A 26,079-nucleotide genomic window follows, 5' to 3' on the forward strand; every position below is an offset into this window, starting at 1 on the left:
TAGACCCTCTCTTATTCACAATTGGGCAGACTGTGATTTGTAACTGTCTAAATGAAATTTAGCAGCTGGAAATGGAAAGCCAACCGTGCACAGACAAACACTGTGTTTCATGAAAACCAGTGGCTTGCAACTTAGAAACCTCTGCTAATTGAGTTATCACTTTCAGACTCTGGTGATGTGTTGGGTTTTTATTTGTCTGGAATACTCATTAGGGGCTCAAAAATGCCTGTCCATAAGGGCAGATCAAAACCATCTTGCAACCTACTTTGGCCACAGAAGTTTAACAAGAGATTAGGCACATGTTAAACAGTTGAAAACCATGTGTAGACAGCAGAGTGGAATGGGGTCTTGAGTCCATATGCTCCTGAGCAGTTCAGTGGAACAAATCTGGTCAGCTTTCAGGTTCACTGTTCAGAACCCTAAAGGTAGCAAATGGGGCATGATGGTGGAAATGACCAAGAAAAGAAGAGTGGAGGGAGATAAAAGGAAGAGCAGGACTGTAAAATGGCACAGGGGCAAACAAGTAGTGGGTATTGGACACATTGGAAAAATAACCCATTTGAATTTTTGGGATTCTTCTGTGGTTATCAAATTTTGATTTGTAGTATGGAAAGAGATGTAATTGTGTCTTAAATTCCAATTATAGACTAGTGTCTGCATCTGTTTTCCCATTGATTTGACAATGCAATACAAGTAGCTTCCTTCTAACAACCTTCTTGTCTCCTTCTGGCAACCAGGTGGCAGCTGCTGCCACCTGGCCTGCCTGTGTGGACTCACTCAGCTCCACGTAAAATACTCATTCTCCAGCATATAAAGATGTTTTACTTCACTCTCTTGCTGGTTCCATCCCTGAGGGGAGCAAACTGAGAACTGGAGAAACAGCTCACTGGAGGAGGAATGATTTAAAAGAAGGACATTTCTTGTAGGGAGGAGGTGAACATTTCGGTAATATAAAGTTCATTTACTTCTAAATATTTAGAACCTGAAGGATGAAACCTTTGAACTTGATTCTCTAATACTGAACCTTTAAGAACTTGTCTTCAGGATTCCATCTCTCCTTCCTTCAGGGCTGTGCAGGTTTCCTAAACTCTGAATGAACATTTATAATAGTTATAAGCTGTTGGCATTTATATGTTCCCTCTCTCCTCCTTCCTCCCCAAAAAGGCCATTGAAGGCCTGCATTTGTACCATTATCAATAGGTTTTAACACAACTTAATTTCTAGGGCAAGCTTTTCTGGAGTTCTGAGCAAAGAACATGAGGATAAACTTCAGGCAAGATTACCTCTTACAGTAGTCTTGTCTGACTTGCCTCAAACTGTGAGAATTAAACCTGGGGCATTTTGTCTGTGAGACTTCAAGCATACTTGTTTTGTTTTGGCAAAGCAGGGTCAAAATCTTGCTTGTAGCAGGTGGCTTTACTTTGGTGCAACAAATCCAGTCATGTTGACTTTAATATAAACTGGGGTTGGAAACTCTTAAGCACTTACCTGCTTGCTAAGAATCACTTTGGCAGTTTTTAGAATCTCCGTGTTTGAGGTTTTTCTCATTGATCTGGCACCCGGTTAGTGTTCCTTTTCATTGTATAACCAGACCCTTTTCCCTTCACTAATAGGAATGGGTATTTCAGGGTTCAATGTGCCCTTGCTTTCTTTTTTGCATACCATTACCTAACAATACAATTAAGATTTAAGAGAGCACTTTTAATTTGTTAAATTAAATATTGAAATATTAAACGAATTAAGGGGATTTGAGAATCTGGTGACTGCTGCTTGTCAGGTTTTTGTGAAATAGTCAATACTCTCGTTTGCTGGTTGGTAATAGGTGTAAAGGCTTTTTTGGCTGTAGTGGCAATATTGTTTCACTCTCATTGTTTAGGTGCTACCAATATAGTCTTTAATAGTGATAGTCTAGTTCACCTTAATGAGCTGAACTATAATTCTCTTTACAGTTGTCTATGAAGATATGAGAGAGGATCAAATCCCTAGTTTACCTACACAGTGTGGGAAGAACAGTCTGTGATCATTGAGTCACTTGGCTTCTCTTTTAGAGAGCAAAGGGGAGGAAGACATTACAGTAGCTACTCAGTGAGGTTTAAAACCTTCGTCATAATTTTTTTCCCCTTTGTAGCTAAGTTTCACAGTTTCAATTTAAAAAAAAAAAAAAAGCCTATTGGGGTTATTTTATGTTCACTAAGGTAAAAGCTGGCAAGATCTACTTATAGCTTCAGGAAATTCTTGTTCCAAATTTCTCTCAGGACTCTTGAATTTTTGTCATTGTGCCCTGGCAACTATGTTGTGGTTACAGCACGTCTGTCAGAGCTCCATTGCTGATGTTCATATTTTATCATTTTCTTTGTTCTTGCTGCAAAGGTTCTAATGTGCCTGTTTTGCTTTAACTTGGACATATTATTAGACTTCTAGATTGTTCTCCAGAGGATCTAACTACAGAAACGTAACAGCTGCTTTTAGTAGCTTTCATGCCATTGGATCTGGCATGAACATTCCTTGTACTGTCTTCCATTCTACAGTTCTATGCTAAAAGCTGAAGGGCTTTCTTACGAGGGAGACTTGCTTCTGTTGGGATTCCTGGGGGATAGGACAGGAAATGGGAAGGTATCTGAGAAAGTTGCAGATATTGGTGGTTTCCTGCCTAGGCCTGGTTATAACCTACCACCTCATACAGGGCTCTTTGCCTTTAGGCATGTTGGAATACAAATAGGACCCAGTGTTTCCTTAAAAATTAGGTGGCAAATCTTGGATTCCCCTCATTTGATGTTAAAGATTTCATACAGGAGTCCAAACAACTGGGGTAAACTGTGAGGCATCCATATCCCTGAGCGATCTTGCCTTTTCCCCTTCAATTTTTGTACAGGATGGATCAATGTAAATGTTGAAAATTGGTGATTTAAATCAGTTTGATATAAATTAGCAGGCAGGAAACCTTGACTTAAATCAAATTTAATTTTGTTTTGTTTGTACTTCTTAGCTCTTTTCCTAAAGAGAAGTGGATTCTCATTGGTTGGTAACCATTAAAACATGTTTTGAAACTAAATTAACCTTTACACTAAATGTAGTACTACTTTTTGCTCACCAGGAGCACTAATCCAATACCCAGTTAAGCAATTGTTTAGTTTAACATGCATTATTCAGAGTTTTTTAATTTTTACATTTGTTACAAAGTGGTGGATGATACCTTTCCAATTATGATTTTGATTTTTTTTAAACTTTATTTGTATGAAGCTGTGTCTGGATGAAAATTGAAATTTAATTAAATGCACAGACCCAGCATTTTAAATATGTTTTAAACTTGCTTGATAAAAAAGAAAATGTTATAAAAATATATTTGGTATTTCAAACTGCTTTATTAAACAAAGGTTGTATTATATGCAGTTGGTGAATTGAACTAATTATTTCTGTCCATGACGTCCTTCAAGATTTTAGAACCAGTAGATCTCATCCCCTTCCACCTCATTTTTAGTCATAAATTAGAAGAGGAAAAACAAGCTTTTCTGCTTTTTTCAGCTCCCAGTTCATTTCTTAATTTTGAATGAACTAGTCATTGAACTGAACTAGTTGAATAAACTGTAAATGAAGAGAATATTCTGAGTTACCTGCAGAAGAGGCTGCTGTTATCAAAAGCTGGTTTAACACTCAAATTCTGGTTCCAGGTGCTTAGCCAGTAACTTTCACCAACCAGTTCAGTGATTTGACTTTTTAAAACAGCAGCCACAAACGTACTATTAATTTTTTTCTTTAACTTTAATCATTTTAATTACATCATAGTAAATTTAGGTCTTGGCTTTCATAATTTCAGACTGAATTTTAAATGGGTTTATTTTAACAAAGAAAAATGTATTTAACTTTAAAAAAAAAAAATCTAATTTAAATAAGCCTAGATTTTGAATTTTAATTTTTTTTTGTCCATCGTGCCTTTATCTTTGAGGCTTCATTCTAATCCAGCCTACTGTGGGGCACACATTATGAGTTTGAGGAATATGAATGCTTTAATTAGACTAGGAGTGAGAGTCTAGAAATTTCAGAATTCACTAACCATTTCTTTGTTTAATCTAGACTTCTTAAGTTTGAAATTCAGACGTGGTTAACTGTAAAACATGCATCTCAACAATTTTTTTGAGTCCATCTTCATCCTTGGTATTACCAAGCAATTGGTGTGAGAGACACCCACCGGTGGTTCACTACTGTGTCAACAGTTCTTGTCAGGCTTGACATATTCACGGCACTGTTGTCATAATATATACCCAAAAGGTGATATGTAATGTGTCATTGAAAAACAAACTTACTGATCATTATATTCCTGAGTGGTGTATGAATAGGGTGTGTGCTAAGAATTATGGATATGTGTTAAATTACATTCTTAAAATGTGTTTGGCAAGTAATGCAGAAGCCCAATCTGCTCTAGACAAAGGAATGTGTAGTTTTGTCTGACAAGCCTGGTTGTCAGGCAGAGACAAAGGCATATTTACATAAAAGGTAAATGAAGACATTAACCTAGTGAGAGGAACCTCTTAACTAGGTGGTCCGAACCTCAAATAAGTAATTGAATCAATTAATAGTGTACAATATTATTATTATTATTACAAAAATGTATCAGGTAAGGTCTTGTAGCATAGCTGATGACACTGTAAAATGTATGTATTAACACTAAGAAGAATTGTGGATACTCACTGAGATTATGCTTTAAAGTCTGACTGAACAAAATGCAAAATAGGCTTTGTCCTAGACAGGAGAGAAGGAAGCTATCTACTTGTCTCCAGTGAAATTAAGCAAGGTGTGACCAAAAACCATGGAAACCCCATTTACATATGAGTCAGCAGGGGGATGAGTAGCCCACAGAAAGGGAAGAACAGCATGAGGTCATCCTGGATCTGGGGACAAAACAGTGAGTTTGGGAAGTTATAAGAGGAGAGAAGAAGCCATGTTGACATCCATCAGTGGACAGACACAAGGGACCAGAGCTCTTGCAAATAGCGAAAGATGAGTTCTTCAGCCAAGGAGGTTGGAATCACTGAGAACTATATAGGTGAGAAAGCTGCTTAGGCAAAGATCTTTCACCTAAGTTGATGAGGGAAACCAACACCTTGTACTTCTGTGGATGGTGTTGACTGGGGTGAGGGGGGGGGGAAGTCAGCCATGTGGCTGGAAACAAGAAAGATTGGTAAGAAATCTACCTTGAACAAAGACTAGCTTATTAAGTTAGATATTAGTCATTAGGAAGCATATGTTTACTTTTATTTGTTTGTAATCATTTCTGGCTTTATCCCTTAGGTTTGAAGTGAGTTCAAGTATATCTCTTCTTAATAAAGTTGCTTTACTTTTAATCTAAACCAGCGGTTTTCAACCTTTTTTTCCCCAGGGAAAAAAGGGGGGAGGGGGCTTGCGGTGGCGGCGGGGTTTCGCGGCGGCGGCGGCCCGGGACTTTCGGTGGTGGTGGGGTTTCGCAGTGGGCTCCATGGCAGGAACAATGCCCTTCGCCGAAACCCTTCCGCCGTTTCCCCTTTTCAGTGGCACAGTTTCGCGAGGGTGGGTGGAAGGGCCCTTCCGCCGCCGCCGGCAGATTCGGCGGCACGCGTACCACCCAGCCTTCTTCAGCGTACCACCGGTGGTACGCGTATCACCGGTTGAGAACCACTGATACTATGATTGAATTGAAGTGAACAACTCCAGTTAGAGTAATAAGCTGGACTTTTTGTCTCTTTAAAGGAGCGATATGCCTTATTCCAGGGAAGGGCTGGATACTTTAGGGCAGACGGTTTTGGGGACTGGGATCATCCTGCAAGTAGTAATCACTGCTGGTGGAAACCAGGGTTGGGCTCTTGAGTCCGTGCTGAATCAGGGCTGCACAGCGTGCATGCACACTTGGGGAACTGCATGCTTATCTGCTGGCTGTTGGAGGCTTGGCTCTGAGACACAACAGTAGAGTCTTTAAGGTACCCAGGATTACAGGGCAAGCGATGACAAAAACACACACTGGTCTGAATTGCTTCCCAAAACAATAAACTGGCCAGTCAACATCAGATGCTTAGTGCCTTCTGCTGGACTCCTCACACCATGTTGTAGACACTAGTTTCTTTTCTGCCTTTGCAAAAGGACTAAGTGCCCCAAACTTAGGGTCATCACATTCTCTGCCCATCTGAAATGTTTGGAAGGGGAATTTTTATTCCTTGTCACCAGTTAAAGTTGCTGCTGAGTTAAAGTCCAAAGAAACATGCTACAGGACTTGAGTTAGCAAGCCCTCCTGGAGATTCCTCGGGGCCTGTCTCTCAGGATGCACAAAGAAGCCAGGCTGCTCTGCTTCCATATTCCTGGTGCACATCCAGTTACAGGAAAGCCCCAAAGGACTAACAGCTTTTTCAGTTTCTTAGGTTCAGACTAGGTGCTTTTTGAGAAACCCCAAAGGATAACTATGCCTTCAATCACTACATGCCTTCCTCATGAGAACCTAGGAGCATTGGAGAAATGTGTACCTAATCTAACCAACAGAGGCACTCTTAAGGCTGTAAGCTTCTATTTACATAACTTGAGCCATTTCACCTCCTCTCAGAGCTCCTGGCTGATCTTACCAGTCTGGCTCAAATCACTTGGAGCCAAATTATATGAAGTATAGTCCTTCAAGTGGAACCAACGTATTAAGGAAAAGCATCCCATTGGGGGCACTGTCTCAAAAAGGAGACCTCTGTGGTGTTGGTTTCAAACCAGGCTAATATGCCTCTACATCCGTGGTTTCCAAACTTTTTCATATCATGCCCTCTCCCCCTTATCAGTAATAGAATCTGTCTGCACAACCTGCATGACTGCACATTTGGCTCAGCAGAGGAGCTTGGGATAATGGCGTAGCTGGGAGCAGAACTGGGACTAGAGATGGAGCCTGTCTGGGGATTGCAAGGGAATGAGGGCAGAGCTGTGGCTGGAGCATTCTTCCCACACCCGTGGGTGTAACCTAGGCCCCCACTGTGCGCCCCCCACAAACGTTCCTCTGCACCCCCGGTTTGTGGATCACTGCTTTATGTTAATGACTCAGCTCTAAGAAAAACCCTTGAATTCCCTCTGCAGTTAACAATTTCTCTGCACTCTCTCTGTGGCTAGAGCTCAGAACAGTATTGTCTCCCAACCTTGAATCTAAGTAGGCCAATATGTGCGAAAACCTTTAGGCAAGTACGTCCTTGTAGTTTTCTTCCTTTATGACACAATTCAGGATAACTCAAGAATCTAAGCACATGGCATATAACTTGGTAGTAGTCACACTTTTTGTATAATTCTCCTTATTTAGAGCATGGGCCAAAAAGTTTGGGTTAACTTCCTCTGTATTTTAAAGAAGGCAGATGGTGTGAAAATACTTAAGATTAAGCCCTGACAGCTCCCTATCTTTCCTAGGAAATCTAGAAGAAGTTTTTGAAGTATAACTTTTGTAAGATTTACCAGAATCAGGGTGCCTTTGAGAGGTGGTTCTTTCATCTTAGTTAAATCAGGGGAGACAGACCAACCCTCTGCCTCCAAATGACAGAGCCATGTTTTTCCTGGATACACCTCAGTAAGGAATTATCAGTCATTACTCCTGAATGCATATTGCAAAATTTACCTGACCTCTACATACCTGCAAGATGCATATCTGCACATCCTAAGACTGATTATCACAAGAAGTATCTCCACTATTCTACCACCAGTCTTGCGCTTTCCTCTCTGGGTTCCAACAACCCCCTGGGTGCTTTACCAAGGACCTGGTGATTATGGTTGCTACCTCCTAGAAGAATCAGACAGTAAGAAGGTCCGTATATGTATGAGGGACTGGAAAGATAGGTTTGCTGAACTCAGCCCAATGTGTAGCAAGATGTACACTTTAGCAGGTTGAATCCCTCAATCTTGTGTTTGGCCTCCAGAGTGCCTTTCACCCATGCCAAACTCTGACAATCTGGGGTGCACTGATATACTGTTTTTTCCATCCTTTCGGAGGTGGTCTTTTGTGTGTGGCTCTGTTCCAGACCTCTAATCGTGTTCCTCCACAAAGGCATGCAATTTCTGTAAAATGTTGAGGTACTGTTTGGTTTAACTTCATAACACTATAGTCTTATCTGCATGATGGAAAGATGGCTTCAACCTGCAGTAAGGGGTAGTAGGTTTGTTTCATCCAGAATGAGTTTATACAGCTGTCTCCAGACTCTCAGGATGAAGAAGCCCACATGGAGTCTCCATGTACAGGACATGGTTTTGGGGATACCCAGTTGCATATGGTTATACTGGAGATCAGACTGGCTAGAAGAGTTCTTTCTTACAGAAGTTGTCTGATTTCAGTAGAAGTGCTGATGAGGTTGGACTGTTGACCATGGCTTCCACTGATCAATTAAAAAAAGAGGAATCCCAAGGCAGGGATGGACCAAAAGAATACAGTTTTTGTGTTGAGTTTAAAGCAAAAAACAAACTGAAGACTTGAAAATAAAGCTCTCAATTACTAATTAACTACTTTGCAAATTGCAAGGAAATAAACCTTTGCAGGTGACTTCAGCAGATAATTAATTATCTTGGGAAAGTGGTTCCTTCTGAGGATATTCTAGTAGCTGCCCAAAGGACATGGGACCTTTTGCATCCAGTTCAGGTTTGACTATGGATGCCTTCAGAATTCTATGGAACAGTTTCCATGGCTGTGTTCTCTCTCTCTTCTCCATAAACCTAAAAGTCATTTTAAAAGTAAGAAATCATCCAAATGACTCCATACTGTCCTCTGAGGCCCTGGTGTGTTGATCTTGTGCAACCAGGCAGGGTTCTTGGGAGCAGGAAGTTTCCTATTTAGCATCTCAGGGAGAAACTCTGACCTAGAAAATGTGTGTAGAAATTCCAGTTAAAAGGAGATGGTAGTTATAAAGGCTTCCATGAGAACCGCATGGTCATGCTGTTGCAGACTAGGGTGGGTCTATTCTTGTTAGGTCAAAGATGAAAGATCTGTCACATCTTCTTCAGCATACGTTTTCTGAGTCCAGCCAAATCAGATGCCTACCTGTTGCCTCTCAAAGCTCTAGGTTTTGGTGTCAGTTGTGAGCCTAGATGAATGAGATTGACAGTCTTATCAGACCTCTTATTTCCAGGTGTCATTGCTGCTGTATTGCCAGTATGTCTACACTGCAGTTAAACACCCATGAGTCACCTGTTTTAGCTGACTCGGGCCAAGGGACTGTTTAATTGCTGTGGAGATGTTCAGGCTCAGACTGCAGTCTGGCTTCTGGGCTCCTCCCCCCTCACAGGGTCCCAGAGTCCAGGCTCCAGCAAGAGAGAGAACTTCTATACTGCAGTTAAAGAGCCCCTTAGCCTGAGACATGCAAGCCTGAGTCAACTGACCCAGGCCAGCTGTGGGTTTTTAATTGTAATGTAGACATACCCTGAATGGCCCAGAGGTGTATGTTCCTTAGAACTTTAATTTAAATGAGGTGGCAGCCTCTCTACTTGCCACCCTTTAAGCCTGTGGCTATCATATCCTTAGAGTTCTGGAATATAAAGATAGTTTTGCTAGTAATGATGATGGTTATCCATATGGTAAATGACCCTTTTTCTGTCCACATTTGGTCATTTTTCAATTATTGTAAGGTGTGCATTAAAACTATACCTACTTTCTTCCCCAGGTAGTACATCCCTCCATCTTAAATTTTATCTATATCATTTCTGTTCTCAGAACTCTCTGGAAAGAAATGAGCATATTCCTTAGCTGCATAGTAGTCTTAGAATTGTCCAAATAGAACTTTTCAGATTTTCTCCATATCTAGACTCTTAAACTCTTTTGTTGCGGCAAGGTCTTATCCAGCTACTAAGTGAATAATCTCCAGATGGATTATCATCATGCAGTTACACATCTTAATTGACTCAAGGTCCCTTATCTCAAGGATATTGGAGACTATTTGTCAAAATGTGGCTGTCTATTATCAAAATGGACGAGGACTCCATACTTTAGTATAGAGACTTGCAGAATAGTCAAATTTGCACTGTCTTCCAACATCATTAGACTTGAATAGATTGTTTCTTCTGCGCTATAATAGCTGTATCCTCCAGGAAGTCATTATAAACTACCGATGTGATCCCATTGATTATATTTGACCTTGAGGATGATTGGCTATATTTCAGGGTCTGTGCGAAGTAGGGATTTTCTGATAAATACTACTATCTTAGTGTCTGAAATTTTTTCGCCCCCAAGTAATCCCAGAAATATTTATAATACCCATTCATTGGTCAGAGGGGAAATAAGAATTTCGTAACACCATTCAGTGTTGAAATCTGTCACCCTAATGTGTCCTGGCCCCTACTCCAAGTTCCCGGAATCAAATAGTTAATATGCTTAATACCTTGTAGCGCAGGCCCTTTAAAAGTACAAATTTTCCTGTCTCTCAAGGGTTCAAAGCTTAAGGTTATAGCCTGTTGGGACAAATCCAGCAGAGGCCCATCCATGCACTCTATAATCACCGTCTGACTACTGAAGCAGATCTGAGGCCCTGTAAGTTGGGACCCATCCATTAGAATTTGTGTCTGGAAAGGGAACACAGAAACCACATTGGCAAATAATTTCTTTTTCATAGAATTAAACTGAATTACATGGTCATAATCTAATGTTCTCACTATTTCTAATGATATGCAAGTGTGGAAATAACAGTATTTGATAAGTTCATCTAAAGAGACCATTTTGTACATTTGAAAGAAGGTATTTTAATAATTACTGCTTTGGGTTGGGGCTACAGATAACTTTTATCTGAGAAGTATTGGCCCACCTTGCATTTCCAATGTTTAATTTTTGTCTTGTTCTCATGTCTCTTGCAGAGCTTTTCTTACTTACCCAAATGTGTAAGATGCCTGTGCCTTTTGTTAGAAGTCTGTGCTCAAACTGGGGAAAATATCCTCAATACACTTTGTTTTAAAATACTATAGCAGTTGTAACACTTGAAGTTCAGATTCTGAGCAATTAGGTTAGACTTCTCAGATTTATGTTCTTGATCTATAATAGAGAAAATTAATTGTTCTTGCCTGTAAAGAATTATGACCTTTTCAGTATTTATGATCATTCTTGATGGATGAACTCTTACTTGCTGACTTTTTTTAGAAGACTGAGCTGTATTAAATTGATATAAAACAATTGTACATGCCTTCACGAACAAGTGAGTATGCTGATCATATCTTATGGGACGGAGAATGGGGGGAGGGAAAACAGTTTGGCTTCTTTTTCAAAGCCAACAGCTAAAGAAAAAGTACCCAATTAGTAAAATACATGTGAAGAAAAGTGCCTGAAAAATGAACATCAAAGCAAACTTGAACTGATTTAAGTGACCTACAAAGAATTTTTTAAATGGGAGTGTACCCTTTTGTTCTTCTGTATGCTGCATAAAGGGGGCCCTGAAAGATTATAAACTTTTTTGTTAAGAATGTCACCTGGTTTTGCTGACAGACCTACTAGAAGTCTCAAGATGCGTACTTTATTGTTAGGTCTCCTAAATGAAGGGTCCATTTTCCAAAATGTTAACTAATGATTGACGTTAAATAGTCTGACCAAAAACTCCTTTGTTTGCAGTGTTGTAGCTATGTTGGTTCCAGAACATGAGTCACAGTATAGGTGAGGTAATATCTTTTTTTCTTCCTCAGAAGAAGAGGAGCTCTGTGGAGCCCAGAAGTTTCTCTTTCACCAACAGAAGTTGGTCCAATAAAAGATATTAAACTCCCTTGTCTTAATTGCTCAACTTTCACTTTTTTTTTCTCTTGTGATATCACTTTGGTTAGTTCTCAAGTCATCTGTTTACATTAAAAACTCAGGTCCTTTCTGGAAGACTAAAGCAGGAAAAAGCTTCAGATTTTAGGTTTTTATACATCAGAAAAAAGCAGAAGAGGCCACAAGTAGTTATTTGTAGCCTTCCCCTCTCTTCTGCAATACTGTAGATTGCCTTTTATTCTAGTATGTGCCTTCAGTAGCCAGAATCTTGAGATGAATTGAGCACAAAAATAAATCTATTTTAAAATTCTTGTGTGGTTATTTGGCCCTTTCTCGCAAAATACATCCCAGAATACAATTTCTGTGATATCAGATACCAAAGCATGACTCTTAGCATCAGTGACTCAGTGTATTCTATGCCTATTTTAACAAATTGGTGTTAAAGGCTTGGGAAAGGTGGAGTTTTTAATGTTAAGAAAGATTTATGTTGAATGTACCCCACCACCTGTTTAATAACGTATTTCAGCACATTATCAGACGTGTGTCAATTTTTCAAATCACTTTTGCAGTTTTCTTTTTAAGGAGTTAGCCAAGAATTTCTGACCATAGAATTAGTGAACACTAAGAACGTCATTAATCATAATGTACATAAAAAGTTCATTATTTGTTACTGGTCGCATATTAAAGGATTTAAATGGAAAATTCTAAATATACCTAAATCTAAAATAAAAATCTAAATATGATTTAGATTAAACATTATGCAGTTTTTTTGAAGGAAGAAAGGAATTCAGATGGTTGTTAGAGGCAGCTGTAATAAACATTTTGATATTCTGAATTTTTAAAAAGTAGTAATTTTATGCATTGTTTTGCACATATAAATCTTTCCTTAAGGAAATGTTCTAATAAAGTAAATGTAGCTACAATTTAACTACTTAGATTTTTTGTTTGTTTGCTAGTTAGGTAAAGTAAACTTTTTTACCTGTCATTTTAAGTTTATTTACTTGATTTAGTTATTGACAAGTACTTCTAAGAAATTTTAGTAAGTTAACATCCTCTAACTCTGCATTTCTTTAAAAATGGAAGAAAAGCATCTTTGTTGATTTTAATAACCAATGTTTGAGAGAATCAGTACCAGTAGCCTATTTTAGGGAACTGGAATGGATAGCTCATGACACTGATAATGGTGTATGGAGCTTTTCCTTTTGAAGTTAGCAATTCATATTTAGTTCTGCTTGGTGGTAATTCAAAGTTGAGACCAAAACACCAACACATGCGATCTTTAAATGATTTTGGTCATTTGTCCTTAGTGAGTTCATAGGTGGCCCTGTCTGAATTATCCACCACTCCAATTGGCACCATTGATTGTGGCAGTAGAGAGATTAAGGACTGACCAAGAATAGAGAGGGAACTATTCTCTCAATGCTGTAGATGGCCCCTCCAATGTCATGGTTGAGACGTACTGTCCGATGTGGGGGCGGTATTGCTGTATGTTAAATAGAGGAATACAAAGGTTCAGTCTCCAGAGCCATTAATCTGTCACCTTTCATGAGCAATAACTCAATTCTCTACTTTCTAGACTCAATGAAGAAACATTATCTGCATGAACAGTTCAGATACTCAGACTTGTTCAATCCATAGAGCGTAATTGACAGCACTATATTGGTATACAGCAAACAGACTGACTGAAACTTCACCCATTAAGATTTCTAGACAGTCTGCTTTGAAGTGTTGTTGACTGATTAAGAACACAGTTGGTATGACTACTAATCTTATATTACCATAAAACTGGACATTTCAAAATATTTTTGTTTGGAAAAGTCAGGAAAAAAGAGGCAGATTCAGTTTTACAGTATACACAATTTTAATAACAAAATCTTTCTGTACACTGCACTTCATTTTACTCCATTTTGTATTTTCACCCCCACCAGAAAATGGCTTGACTTGAATACAATGCATTTGGGATTCTGCTTTTTAATCTCTGGTCACAACATTGGTAGAAAAAGTTAACTAATGTTTTAAAAATCTGTTTTTTGCCACCGTGAAAGGGTTTAGTTGAAAGTGTAGCAGATGGAGCCTTTCATATGCTTACATCATAGGTGACCTGACTAGATAGTATGAGTTTGCCTATATTAAGCAGTAGATATGCTTTGATTAGATCCTAATACTTCTCTCTAAAGATGTTTAATACAAAATATGAAATGCATGATTCCCAACTGACTACACAGTGATCTTTAACTGTACCACTAGCAGTCAATGGATGATAGTTTAAAAGAAAAAACTGACATCAGCTTTAATTTATGGGTAAATCTCCGTTCTAGTTGTGGAAAGGGGAATTGGCATGATTGACTTGCTAGCAGTAATAAATCTCACTGGATTTTGTTTTATCTGTGGGAGAATAACTCTCATCACTCTCGCTTCACTATTGTGTGGAAATCCACTTCTGTGGAAGATGAAATCTAGTTTTCTGAATTGATTACATTAATCTAAACAGATAGGTTTTAAACTACTCAAATTACAAATTGAATCAACTTCCATTTCATTAAACTGGTACAAAAATTAACTTAGGCACATTAGGAAACAAGTGTTAGTGCAGATTTCTGGTTTAAAAAGCAAGCTGATATTTCTGCTTTCAAGTGTTGGCAGTAGGTGGTTGTCTTCTGAGGGCTGTAGCTTGATGTGGGCATAAACATTTGGATTTGCACATAGACTAGTTTGTTACTGAAAACTAGCTAATCCCCTAATGGCTGTGGAGCCAGGTAGCCTTGCATTTGACAAGAGTATTAACCTCCTGTTGATGGACTGAGCACTATCAAGTAGTACAGGAACAAGACTTGACACATCCAACTCCTTATCAGATAATTCTTCAAAGTTAAAAATAAGTGGAAAGAATCCACTATTGCAGAGAAATTTCTAGAAATGGGAGAACTTGTTCTCCCATATTTCTGGTCCACTCAAGTACCATGACTTAAACTGGATCCAAGTACTGCATTGAAATATCACTGAGACTGAAGGTATGGGGATGGGGCCAATGAGAAAATTGGGTGGAGAATGAAGCAGAGGATGAGTGGGTTTGGGAGAATGTTCTGGAGGAAGGCAAAAAATCTTAAACTGCCTATGCAAATGTTAATTGTGTCTAAAACTGCTAAACGCTTAGAATTCCAACTAAACTTGATAGGAACTGTGACTCTGCAGCACATCTGAATGTAGACCCTGAAACCAACAGGTGGAGCATGGATTAACATCCTGTGCTCATCAATCTTGCTACTGGAACACAAGTTAAACAAAGCCATCTTGGCTTGTGCTCAGTAATAAACACAAGAAATAAGTGTTTGTTTGCCAAATTAAAGTAAATTATTATTGTGGTGGAGCCACAAACAATTGAGATTGGAAAACAATTTTTAAAAAGTCACTTGGGTTCTTGCATAGGGCACTGGCATAGCTTGCTACTTACTGCTCATTATTAGGGAAATCTGGTTAAATTTTCATTGCCAGCATTTGACATCATATAGGTTACATGACGCATACCATATTGGACGTAACAGTCACTGCTTACGTCTAATGTCTGAACTTCCAAGGGTTGTTCCCTGAATATTGGGCGTTGACGTCTCAAGCCAAAGGCTAAGTGCTGCTCGGGGTGGCAGTTCTGTTCTGAAGCAATTGGAAGATCAGCTTTGTGTAAGATAGGTGGTGCAAAGGCTGTTACACTTTATCTTGCCTCCACAACTTACATGGTATTCGGTGGTGTGTGGTGCTCTACCATCTCTGGGCAAGGCTGAGCCTACAAATACTGGTTTAAAAAGGGGATGTGTTGGCTGACAGCTGATTCCTGGAGGTATGAGGGAGGGGAGAGTGCTGAAATTCTAGAGAAAATAGGAACCTGGATGGTTACTTAATGGTTGGGGGGGCAAACAGTTTGTTCTGTTGGGGTTTGGGGGATGGCAAACAAGGGGAATGGTTTTAGACATGGGACTGCTGACAAGTAGGGTCAAGCCTGCTAGTTGTTCTTAATCATAACTGTAAACAATGCTAAAAATGACTGACTGCTAATAAGGGGGAGTGGGCTCTTGTGTAGAATTGCAGATGCAACATAGCCACATACACCTTGGGTTAGCATGACCACCCTAGGACAATCCACTACTTCCCCCTCCACACTGAAGTGAAGTATTTCAAGTTACCTTTCGACCACACTACAACAGGAGGATCTTAATGGATAAGGGGAGCACATGTTCTTGTGTTAGGGGCTGGGTGGAATAGAACTTAACCCTGACTTCTAGCTCTGAGTGGGGCTACTGCAGCAAAAGTGTTTGACTGCCCACCATTGCTGGAATGATCAGTGAATCTGATTCCTAAGCACATCTGATTGCACCTAAGGCTGCACTTGCAAAGGCTTTTCCGAAAGCTAGAACTTCAGGGGCTTGATCTTACTCTAATACCCAGTAATTTACAAGACTATAGCTAATAAAGCTTTTGTGCTTCCACAGACATGCAGTTTTTAAACAAGATATGAAGTGATGCCTGCTCACATATCAGAGGGCAAGATGGAAGCTTAGATGTAAACCAACACTTAATATTTATATAAGATGAAATAAATCCTTTATCACAAATAATTAATATACTTGGTGTCAGTAATACTACCTTTTTCAGCTGAGATCTGGTCTCTTACTGCATGTGTGATTTAATAATCTAGAATATCCCCTCTTCCTCCTCCCACCCTCTTCCTCAGTATGCATAGAAAGAACTGTATATGGCTAAAAGTAGTGGTTAGGGTAGTTGTAATGCAAGATAATCAGTTTGTATTCTAGTTCTAATAGTAAATGGGTTTATTTAAAAAAATGAGAAACTAGTCTTTACTGAATGCATTCTCCTTATTAGAATACAGAATCATGAAAAATAAGAAAATGTGTACTTTTTTTGTTTTTGCTAATCTGTGGCACTGTAGTTCCATATAACATACAGGTAATGGGAAGCATGTGGATATTACAAGAAAAAAAGAGAAATTTAAAAAATATTAACTGTGTTCATCTGAAATCTTTCCTTTCACAATAAAACATCACAATGTTGTATAATTGTACCCCTAAATACGTGTGTGTGTGTGTGTGTGTGTGTGTGTGTGTGTGTGTGTGTGTGTGTGTGTGTGTGTAAATATGAGTGATTAAGCATACACTTGTGCAGTGACTATCTGTTTTAAAAGTTTTTAGAAGTTTGGTACAACACATAATTAACATAGAATCATAGAATCATACCTTGAATAAATCAGTAATTACAGTATGTCAACACCGAGGAATTTTTTCTCCAGCAGTGTGCTGCTAATTGTCTAACACTGCAGCATTTGACACAGAACACATTTTAAATATACATATATATTTTATATATAAAGTCCCCCTCTTGGTCTAGTAACTTTGGTTAAAGTGTTTACAATATTTGAGCAATTTTCTTAAAAGTATTGTAATCTTATTTTTATTTGTGGTGTCTGATACCACTGTGGCTGCATAGATCTCCAAATATTTACATGTAATTTCATAATATAGTGTTTGTAGCACATGCTACTTCTGGATAAAAGAGAATGAGTTTCTAAAGTGAGTAATTTTTTTAAAAAGAAAAGAAAATTGCATGCGACTTTAAATCCCATCCTGATTCATTGAATTATAAAATGAAACATTTTTCAATTAACTACTTTCTAAGCTAATTATAGTTTACCAACTGAACAATTAAAAAAAGAAATGCTTTTCGAACTACTTTGACTTTGGAAAGATTGGGGGTTTCACAAAAATAGGATAAGTGAAAGCTCATGTTGCAGCGTCTAAGTCTGTCTCCAGAGAAACCAGTCGCGTTGTGCATGAAAATAGCTTCTAGGCAAGATGAAGAAACTGCTGTGGGGAGGAGGAGAAGAGAGGCTGCTTCTCTCCCTAGTTCCTTTTTACCCCAAAATTGATATTTACTTTTAATTAAAATTTGCATTCCGGGTATTTACACATGAGAAGATGTTGAAACACCGTTCATTCATGGTCCCAAGTAATTTGCCTATCATTTGAAAAGCTTTGCCAATTATCAAGTCAAACCAGAGATCTAATAAGAGTTGAACACATTTAATACTTAGAATTGATTGCATTGTATTGAGCCTTCCTACATAAGCAGAAGAGTACTTTGTAAGCATTTGGAGAGTGTAACTGTATAAAACTGTTGTGTTAGAAATTTGCGGTGAGCTTTAGCGAAGGTACATTTAGGCAAGGCAGACTATCAATATGGAGGTAGGATAACAGTAGTTAAAATCACCAGTCTCCAATACACTTTAAAAATCCCCTTCCCATTCTTCTTTGCTATTGACTGGTGGTAGATATAAGAGTCAAATTATCACAGAAGGAAAATCTTCTTGCAAGTCTACCATGAAAAGTGAACTGAGCCAACTGGAATGTTTGTGATCACATAGCTACAATGGAAAAAATGTAATGCATGTTCCTCACAGATCTCTGTACATACATATAACGTTCTTTCATCCAGACACTTCGTTAGAAAAAGTAGACTATGGAGACTTAAGTATAAATGTTTACACATAGTCATATAATTACATAACATGAAACACTTCACATATTTTGAGGTGAGCATCTTTTTAGACTTTTAAACATTAGGAGTGCAAATTTAATGTAATCATTGCTTCTTTAACACTGAAAATATGGTTTTGTTTTTTTTAAAAAAAAAACTTAAAAATACTGCACCACTCCAAAAACAATGCTTCCATTAAGTAGTTTGGAAAATTAGGCTATATGTCAACATTTGTAAAAATTAGAATCATATGTAGGTCCCCTACAGTTTTAAAATAGGTTACTTATCTGGTTTAATTTTTGCTGACTTGTAGATATTATACTTCACATTCCTTATATGGCAGCTGCTGACACTTGCACTGTCCATAGCCATTAATAATGATGAAAGGGCCTTCATGGGTGGGTTCGTATTCGTTATATGGTCCTTGGTCTGACATATTTGACATATGTAGCCGTGTTTGGGATCGGAGTTGCCTGTGGTTTTGAATCATTGAACACTGTCTAATTCTTCTTAATGTGGGAGGGCAGCATTTCCTGGAGATGAACACTATAAAAATGATAAAAAAGAAAGAAAATAATAAAGCCATTGTTCCTGTAATTACCCGCTGAGTGAAGATGGCATTGTTTGGTTCAGGGAAATGTTCTTCAGTAGTAACGACTATGCCTGCAGTAGTTGGAATTTCTTTGTCTCCCATATGGAAATTTGATGAGCTTATTTTTGTATACTCAGTAGTTGGAGATCTGTAACTCGTAGCCATGGATGTGACAACAGTTGATAAATTCCAGCAAAGCTGAAAACCGTAAACTGCATCTAGAATATCCTCTCCTTGGGTGTGGTCTGGGCTGTGGCATAGTATGGAGTGCTCCCACCGACCTTGAAAACCACTCAACCATGTGGCTAATTCACATATCTTTGGGCTGCATTCCCACAGATTGCCGGAGAGGCCCACTGTAGTTATGGATGTAAGTGAATTTAAGATCTTGGAATCCAGAGTGGTTAGCTTGTTGTTATCCATTAGGAGTATTTTAAGATTAGGCATAGTTTCAAAAACTGCCAAATCAATGGCTTTGATTTCATTTCCAGTCAAATCTAGCTTTTCTAAGGTGCCCCAGGTCCACTCCATCCCACATGTCAAGTTGCTAATTTTGTTCCACTGCAAGAAGAGCGTCTGCAGATTGCTTAGCCGTAGGAAATGAGCAAAATTAATCTTTGTCAGCTGGTTGTGCTCTAGGTGAAGCTCCCTCAGTTTGATTAATCCTGCAAATCCATTGCGAGCCAAACTTCGCAAGCGATTTGTGCTCAAATCCAGAAACTCCAAACTACGACAGTCCCAGAAAAGACGGACTGGGATAGTCCGCAGGGAGTTGGAACGTAAATGCAAGGTTTGCAGTTTGCGAAGCCCATAAAACAACTCAGGATGCAGAGAGGATAATTGATTAAAAGAGAGGTCCAAATTTTGCAGATTCAGCAGCTGGCTAAAAGTTGTGTTTGGCAAATAAAAGATTTTGTTTGAATTTAGGATTAATTCCTTAAGTTTATATAGTCCTTGAAAAGAATCTTCTCTTACTGTTGCAATTTGATTATGATCTAAGTGAAGCCAAGTAAGTTGACTGAAGCTTGCAAATTGATCCCTTTCAAGTTCAGAAATGTAATTGTGCCTCAGTGACAAACCTAGAGAGCCCTTGTCAGTGGTGTTTGGCACTGAGTGAAACCCCTGAGAGTCACAGTAAAACAGCAGCTTCTCACAGCGACATTTTGGTGGACAAGCCATGCCCAAGGCAGGCAGCATTTTTAAAACCATACTCATTGCATATAGTGCTGCCAGCATAGGAGCCCCTAATGGCCACTTGAAATGTAAGCCTGCAGAATATAATTTAGGGAAACAACAAGATAGGATATTCTTATCAGATCATGTACACTTAGAACATTATGGTGAAAGATTTCACTGTAGATTACACTTTCATGCATCTCTAAGCTAATTCTGAATGTAACTAACAAACTTACTAAATACAGAGTACTTGGATATTGTCCTTGATATAAGTCTTTATCTACATTATTGAATATTACAAGTGACAATGTGAACATGCCTTTAAAAGGTTTCAGTTCAGAAAATCCATTTTTAGTACCTCTTTTTCTAAAGCATGGCTATTCTTTCATCATAAAAGGTATACATAAAATGTATAAACTTACCCATTCTTTAGAGTACATTGGAGATTGCATTCAGTCGTAGTTTTAGACTCAACGCAGTGAGTCTGTAAAAGGCTCTAATGTAAGACAGCCTTTGAATAATTTACTGTTTTCTAGTGTCCTTTGATATTAGTGTAAGACTGAATCCACCATGGTCTCTCAAAATACTCCTTTTAAATTCGTTGGCTTGATTTCATGTGACAGGTCTGTAATTGTTGAATCAATGCTGAATATAAGGTTTGTTTTTTTCTTGTCCCGTGACTGCTCAGTGGTTTCATTGAAGCTCACATTCTTTTTCCGCAGCTGTGGTTTCTTTTAGTCTTAACTTGTTGATGGCAGATGGGTGGCTTATTGCTGAGAGACGCTCCTGTAGTAGCATGAGTGCATTTACTGAAAAGCTTTTCAGGGAAACGGTACAAGAATGGATTTGCTTATGCGCTGCGACCACACAGAACTGTATATAGGCTGACGTCACCTGGTGACGTTCCTTTTGTTTGGGTTTTCCAGAAGCTTTTCTGTTTTAAAGCATTATGGTGCATACAGTGATCCTGTTAAGCTACTGATAGAGGAAAAATCAACTGTAAGAACATTTCATCCCTACAGGTCAAGGAGTAAGAATGATTTGTAATCCGTTTTTTCAGTAGTACATTTTGCTTGCTGTATGCAGACAGCCTCAAGCAGTGTGCAGCTAGAATTGTGAAGTGTCTTTTAATGCTAGGTCTTGCTCATTTTGTTTATTTTCCTGCACATAAAAAACGTAATAGGGAATGAGCGCATACTGTTTGAGTAGTAATAGGAGAATGCCAATTATCACCAACTGGTACAATGAGGTGAGTTACCTTGCATTTTAGAGTGCATACCATTACATTCCTCCTTTGTCTTTAGAATGAACAGGAAGGAAAACATTTTGCTTCGGTCCTGGTGGAATATTGGAAAGTAAAGCTAGGCTGTTCGCATCTCCAAAGTAACAAAGATCATCATAAATTTATGATTAAGAATGACAAGAAATCTCTGGAAAAATTAAACTTTATCTTCAAGTATGTGAAACTTGCTTTCCTTAAAATCAAATTAGATTGTTCCCACTTTCAAAATCAGTTTCTCAATTTCAACAAAACTACAGATTACTGCTTGTTTCTGGGGAGTGGGTGGAGGAAACGCTGTGTACTCTGAACTTCAGGCTGGGGCTCAAATCAGGTTTGATGTCAAGTGAGGAGTGTGATGGTTCAGTTCAGTCACTAGTTAACTTCTGTTCATAGAAAACACACACTAGTTCTGCTGGGAATCTCTGCAACAGAACGCCCTGACCAGAATAACAGTGATGTTGCATGTTTAGAATTAAGATTCACTGGTAGAAATGTGTTGTTGGGAAAGCTTATAAAGCTATCTGCCTGCCTTGTTCCTGACTAGTCAGTGTCTCACATCAAGAGCAGATTCAACCAGATTTAGAGAAAATATACTCTCGACTAGCTGTACTCACCCAGGGCAAACAAAATACCACTTATTTTCCATGATAACTGATCATATAGGTTAAAATGGCTGGTAAATTTTCATGGCTATTTTTGAAAGGCTGCTTTAGCCTTTTCCTTAAAACACCGATAATCATGTTTTTCTATTAACTTCCCTCTTCTGTTTTGAGTATGCTCTCTTTTTGATTCCTTTATCCTGGGATGTGGAGCTATGATGCAGTAAGAGCTGCTTTTAAACTGTTACAACAGCATATTCATTTTGAGAGGCACACAATGACATGGAAGTCTCTTTAATTCATGGACTGCAGAGAAGGAAAACCTTTAATGTTGATATTAACTGAGCTTAATAAAGGACTTAAATACTGATAGGTAAGGTTAAGATTGTCACGGTTATTTTTAGCAAAAGTCAGGGACAAATCATGGGGAATAAACAAAAATTCACAGAAGCCTGTCATCTGTCCCTGACTTTTACTAAAAATAACTGACAAAATGGGGCTGAGTTGGGAGGGGAGGGTCTGGGGAAATGAGAGACTGAGCCCCATTGGGGGTGGGGAACTACCAACACATGCCACAGCGGCGGCTCTGGGCCCCCCCCCGTGGTGGCTCATGGCTGAAGCAAAAAATACCACTGAGATCCCAGGAAGTCATGGAATCCGTGACCTCAGTGACATGATCGTATCCTTGCTGATAGGGAAGGGACGAAACTCAAATACAGTCCTTTAAAAACAAAAAATGTCCTACTGCACTTAAAATCAGCTTTGTTGCTTTCAGAAAAGTTTGTGTTAAAGCAAAACTTTGCTCCTTCTCTTCTTTACTCCTCATTCTCTTTTGATCCTGCAGTGAAGTTGTAATTTTGTGACAGGCTGTTCTGCCCTAAACAAAGCTATGACTTCACTGAGGCATCAAGTAGAAGTTCAGCTGTGAGAGAGCCATATGAACACAATTATCTTCAATTATAAAGAAAATTAAAATGTGTGGGTTAAGTGTATTAAATTACTGTCTAAATATTTCCAAGTTTGCATTAATCTGAAGATATTATTTGCAAACACAACATACAAGCTTATTTAAAAATAGTTATTCCATTTTTAATATTTTTGATTAACAAAAGTATACCAAACAATATCCAGCTTAATCACTGAATTACCTTTTTCCTTAAGGAACCATTATGAAAGTATACCTGAAATTACATGCAACATAGTAACTAATTTGATAAATTCTGTTTTGAAATGTTTTGCCTATAATCTTAGTAAAATTTATACTGACATTGAAAGAATATGGCATTCCATATTCAGAAGTTGTTATGGCAAAGAATAGATATCCTGTGTAACTCTCTTAAATATGTTACCAGCTACTCAAACTGCAGAATTCCTTCAGATGAGCTGTGCTGCTTCTCCCACCAATTGCAAGTTGCTGGTGGTGCCGGTTAATACAGATGAGTATCACACAGTCCTAATGTGGTGTTAAATTAATGCTTGACAGGGTTACTGTCAAAATGCAATAAAGCCGTTTTCTTTTTCTTTGTGGAGCATGTAGCCCTTCTGCCATGTAGTGGTTGATGTTTGGCATCTTGCAGGTTGGCTTTCTGTTTCAGAAATCAGTGGTATAGAGTCTCTAGGTATATTCTTCGCAGAAATTGTTTATTTTCACATATATGGGTCATGGAACAGAGATGGTCACAAACAGCATGCAGGCAGTCCCTTCTTTCAGGAATCTCAGGCCACATCCCAGGGGGCCACTGTGCCTCCAAATTGACTCTAGTTAAAGGCAGAGAATAATCTCCTGCATCTTGCAAAACTAACAACATAGCACTACTTCTAAGACTGAAAATTTGCTTGCATGCTAAGAAACTCATTTAAGACTGAGTAGCAGTGCCATCTACTGGCTTCTCCAGTAACAAACATTTTGCTGCAAAGGTTGAAAGGGGGTGTAATTTGGGAGGAGGTAAACAGTGTTTCTCTCCTAGTAAAACTAGCGGTCCAAAAAGGTCTCACATGAATTCTGTTTCACTGTACACCTTTGATTTTTTTCAAAAGAACTGGGTGCTGTGATAAAGGAACCCGCTAGAAAAGTACATAGACTCATAAACTTTAGTAAGAAGAGACCATCATGATGATCTAGTCTGACCACCTGCACAGCGCAGGCCACCCGGCCCCTCCTATAATAGACCCCTGACCTCTGGTGAGTTACTGGAGACCTCAAATAAAGATCTAAAGACTTCTAGTTGCAGAGCATCCACCACTTACTCTAGTTTAAACCTGCAAGTGACCTGTGCCCTATGCTGCAGAGGAAGGCAACAAAAACCCCAGAGTTTCTGCTAGTCTGATCCAGGGGAAAATTCCTTTCCCAATCCAAATATAGCAATCCGTTAAACCTTGGGCATGTTGGCAAGACCCACAAGCCAGACACCTGGGAAAGAATTCTCTGTAGTAACGCAGAGTTCTGCCCCATCTAGCGTCCCATCACCAGACATTGGAGATATTTGCTACTAGTGTATGGCATGATGTGATTGGAAAGAACACTGATGTTCTATCTAAAAAAATTACTTAACTAACTTTTGTTGGACATTGGTACTTCAGCTTTATATAAGTGAATATTAGCTACTGCTCTTTGTCAAAAAGGTGAAGACAAGGATCTCCTTACTTTGTTGATGCAGCTATAAGGCAAAGAAAATTAGCACAAAGGTTTGGAAAAATATGGAGGTGGTAATAGCATTGCTATGCACACACTGTTGCTTGAATATACTATGGTCAAATTGGATTTCTTTAAAAAGAAAGGGAGAATGTGCAAAAAGCAGAAACAAAAACATAAGCTTGATGCATAATCTTCCTCCAAACGTATCAGGTTCTAGACTTACTCTGACTACATAAAGGGCTCTTCAGATGAAGTTGAAAGTGAGCAGCTGGGGAAAAGAGGCTTTATATATCATTTTAATTTGACTTCCTAGGTACAAAATTACATGAAGATGTTGGCTGTTTAATGAATCTTCAGTCACCTGTGATTTTTTTTTTTTTTTTTTTTTAAACAACCTATTTTACTGGGCAACAGTTGCAAATTTTAAACCCTTCCACGGTATACCAGTTCAAACAAGAGTAACCAAAGACAAAGACTTCCTTCATATTGCTCTTGGAGAATTACAAAGCCATTATGGGGGGTGACACCTGGGACAGAGCAAGAGTACCACAGAGAGATTTTGGGGGTGGCTGACAAAAAGTAAGATTCTTGCTGGAGCAAAGAGGTGATGGTATGCAGGAGTGAGCTCTCTGAAGTATATTTGGTGAGCTGTAGATTAGTATTAGCAGGTACCTTACATGTAGTGTATAAAGAAATTAGAGGTGTACGCAAAGATACAGAATCTTTAAACTCCAGATTTGAAAAATCTATTGCATTTTTTTACTCGTCCTCCCTTCCCCGCCACACATACACCCTGCAAATTCAGTCAGGTCAACGCACTATTTACAATCTAGAATTGTTTACAATCAGTATGCTAGGATAATGAAGGAGTGTGTGGAAGGTTATCCTTATTAGACCCAGGTGTAAGTAAAGTGCTATGGAAACTGTTCAAACACTGGATAAGTTACCAAAGTATCTGCCAAACCTCGGTAGCCTGAGCACTGCCAGAGAAATGAGCTGTCCTAACATTTCATGGTGAAATTGCTGAATCTGGAGGTATACTTTTATGTAAAACTTCCTTCAGTACTGGCTGGCCAAAAGGAAGGCATGCCAAACACTGATCTTAGGAAAGAATCTCACTAATTCTGACTGGGGCATTTTGCATATTACCAATTTGCTCTCTCTACAATTCACAAGACAAGCTATCTATTCTAAAAAAAGAAAAGTCCTCTCTCAAAATAGATTCCATTAAATATAGTTTTGATTTAATTAGTTGATGTTTGTCTACCAGTCAAAATACTTTAGTTCAAATATTAAAAGCAACGTTATCTTAGTTATGAGCTCTCATTGCAGATCTTTTTTAAATATCTGAGAGATGAGGTGAAGGAAGTGGCTTGGCTTTGCACTAGGGCTGTCAATCACAGTGAACTCAAGCGATTAACTCAAAACAAATTATTAAAAACATGAATCACAATCACAGTTTTAATCATACTGTTAAACAATAATAGAATACCAGTTCAAATTTATTATAAATATTTTTGGATGTTTTTCTATATTTTCAAATATATTGATTTTCAATTACAACAC

At 38.5% G+C, this 26,079-nt stretch overlaps 2 protein-coding genes across 5 annotated transcripts in view; one reads left to right on the plus strand and one right to left on the minus strand.

Annotated features, from left to right (window-relative positions):
- Positions 1–26,079, plus strand: part of CTNNA1 (catenin alpha 1) — a 200,290-nt gene that overhangs the window by 93,894 nt on the left and 80,317 nt on the right. The window lies entirely within an intron of this gene.
- On the minus strand, positions 18,081–20,449 carry LRRTM2 (leucine rich repeat transmembrane neuronal 2). The gene is made up of 2 exons (XM_067566791.1): positions 20,420–20,449; positions 18,081–19,661 (listed from the first exon to the last, which is right to left on the minus strand). The coding sequence occupies exons 1-2, from the start codon at positions 20,447–20,449 to the stop codon at positions 18,546–18,548; spliced, it is 1,146 nt and encodes a 381-aa protein (XP_067422892.1). The 3' UTR covers positions 18,081–18,545.

The sequence above is a fragment of the Emydura macquarii genome, unplaced genomic scaffold, assembly GCF_026122565.2.
Source record: "Emydura macquarii macquarii isolate MOO-44397 ecotype Brisbane River unplaced genomic scaffold, CSIRO-AGI_Emac_v2 contig_2768, whole genome shotgun sequence".
Taxonomy (NCBI): domain Eukaryota; kingdom Metazoa; phylum Chordata; order Testudines; family Chelidae; genus Emydura; species Emydura macquarii.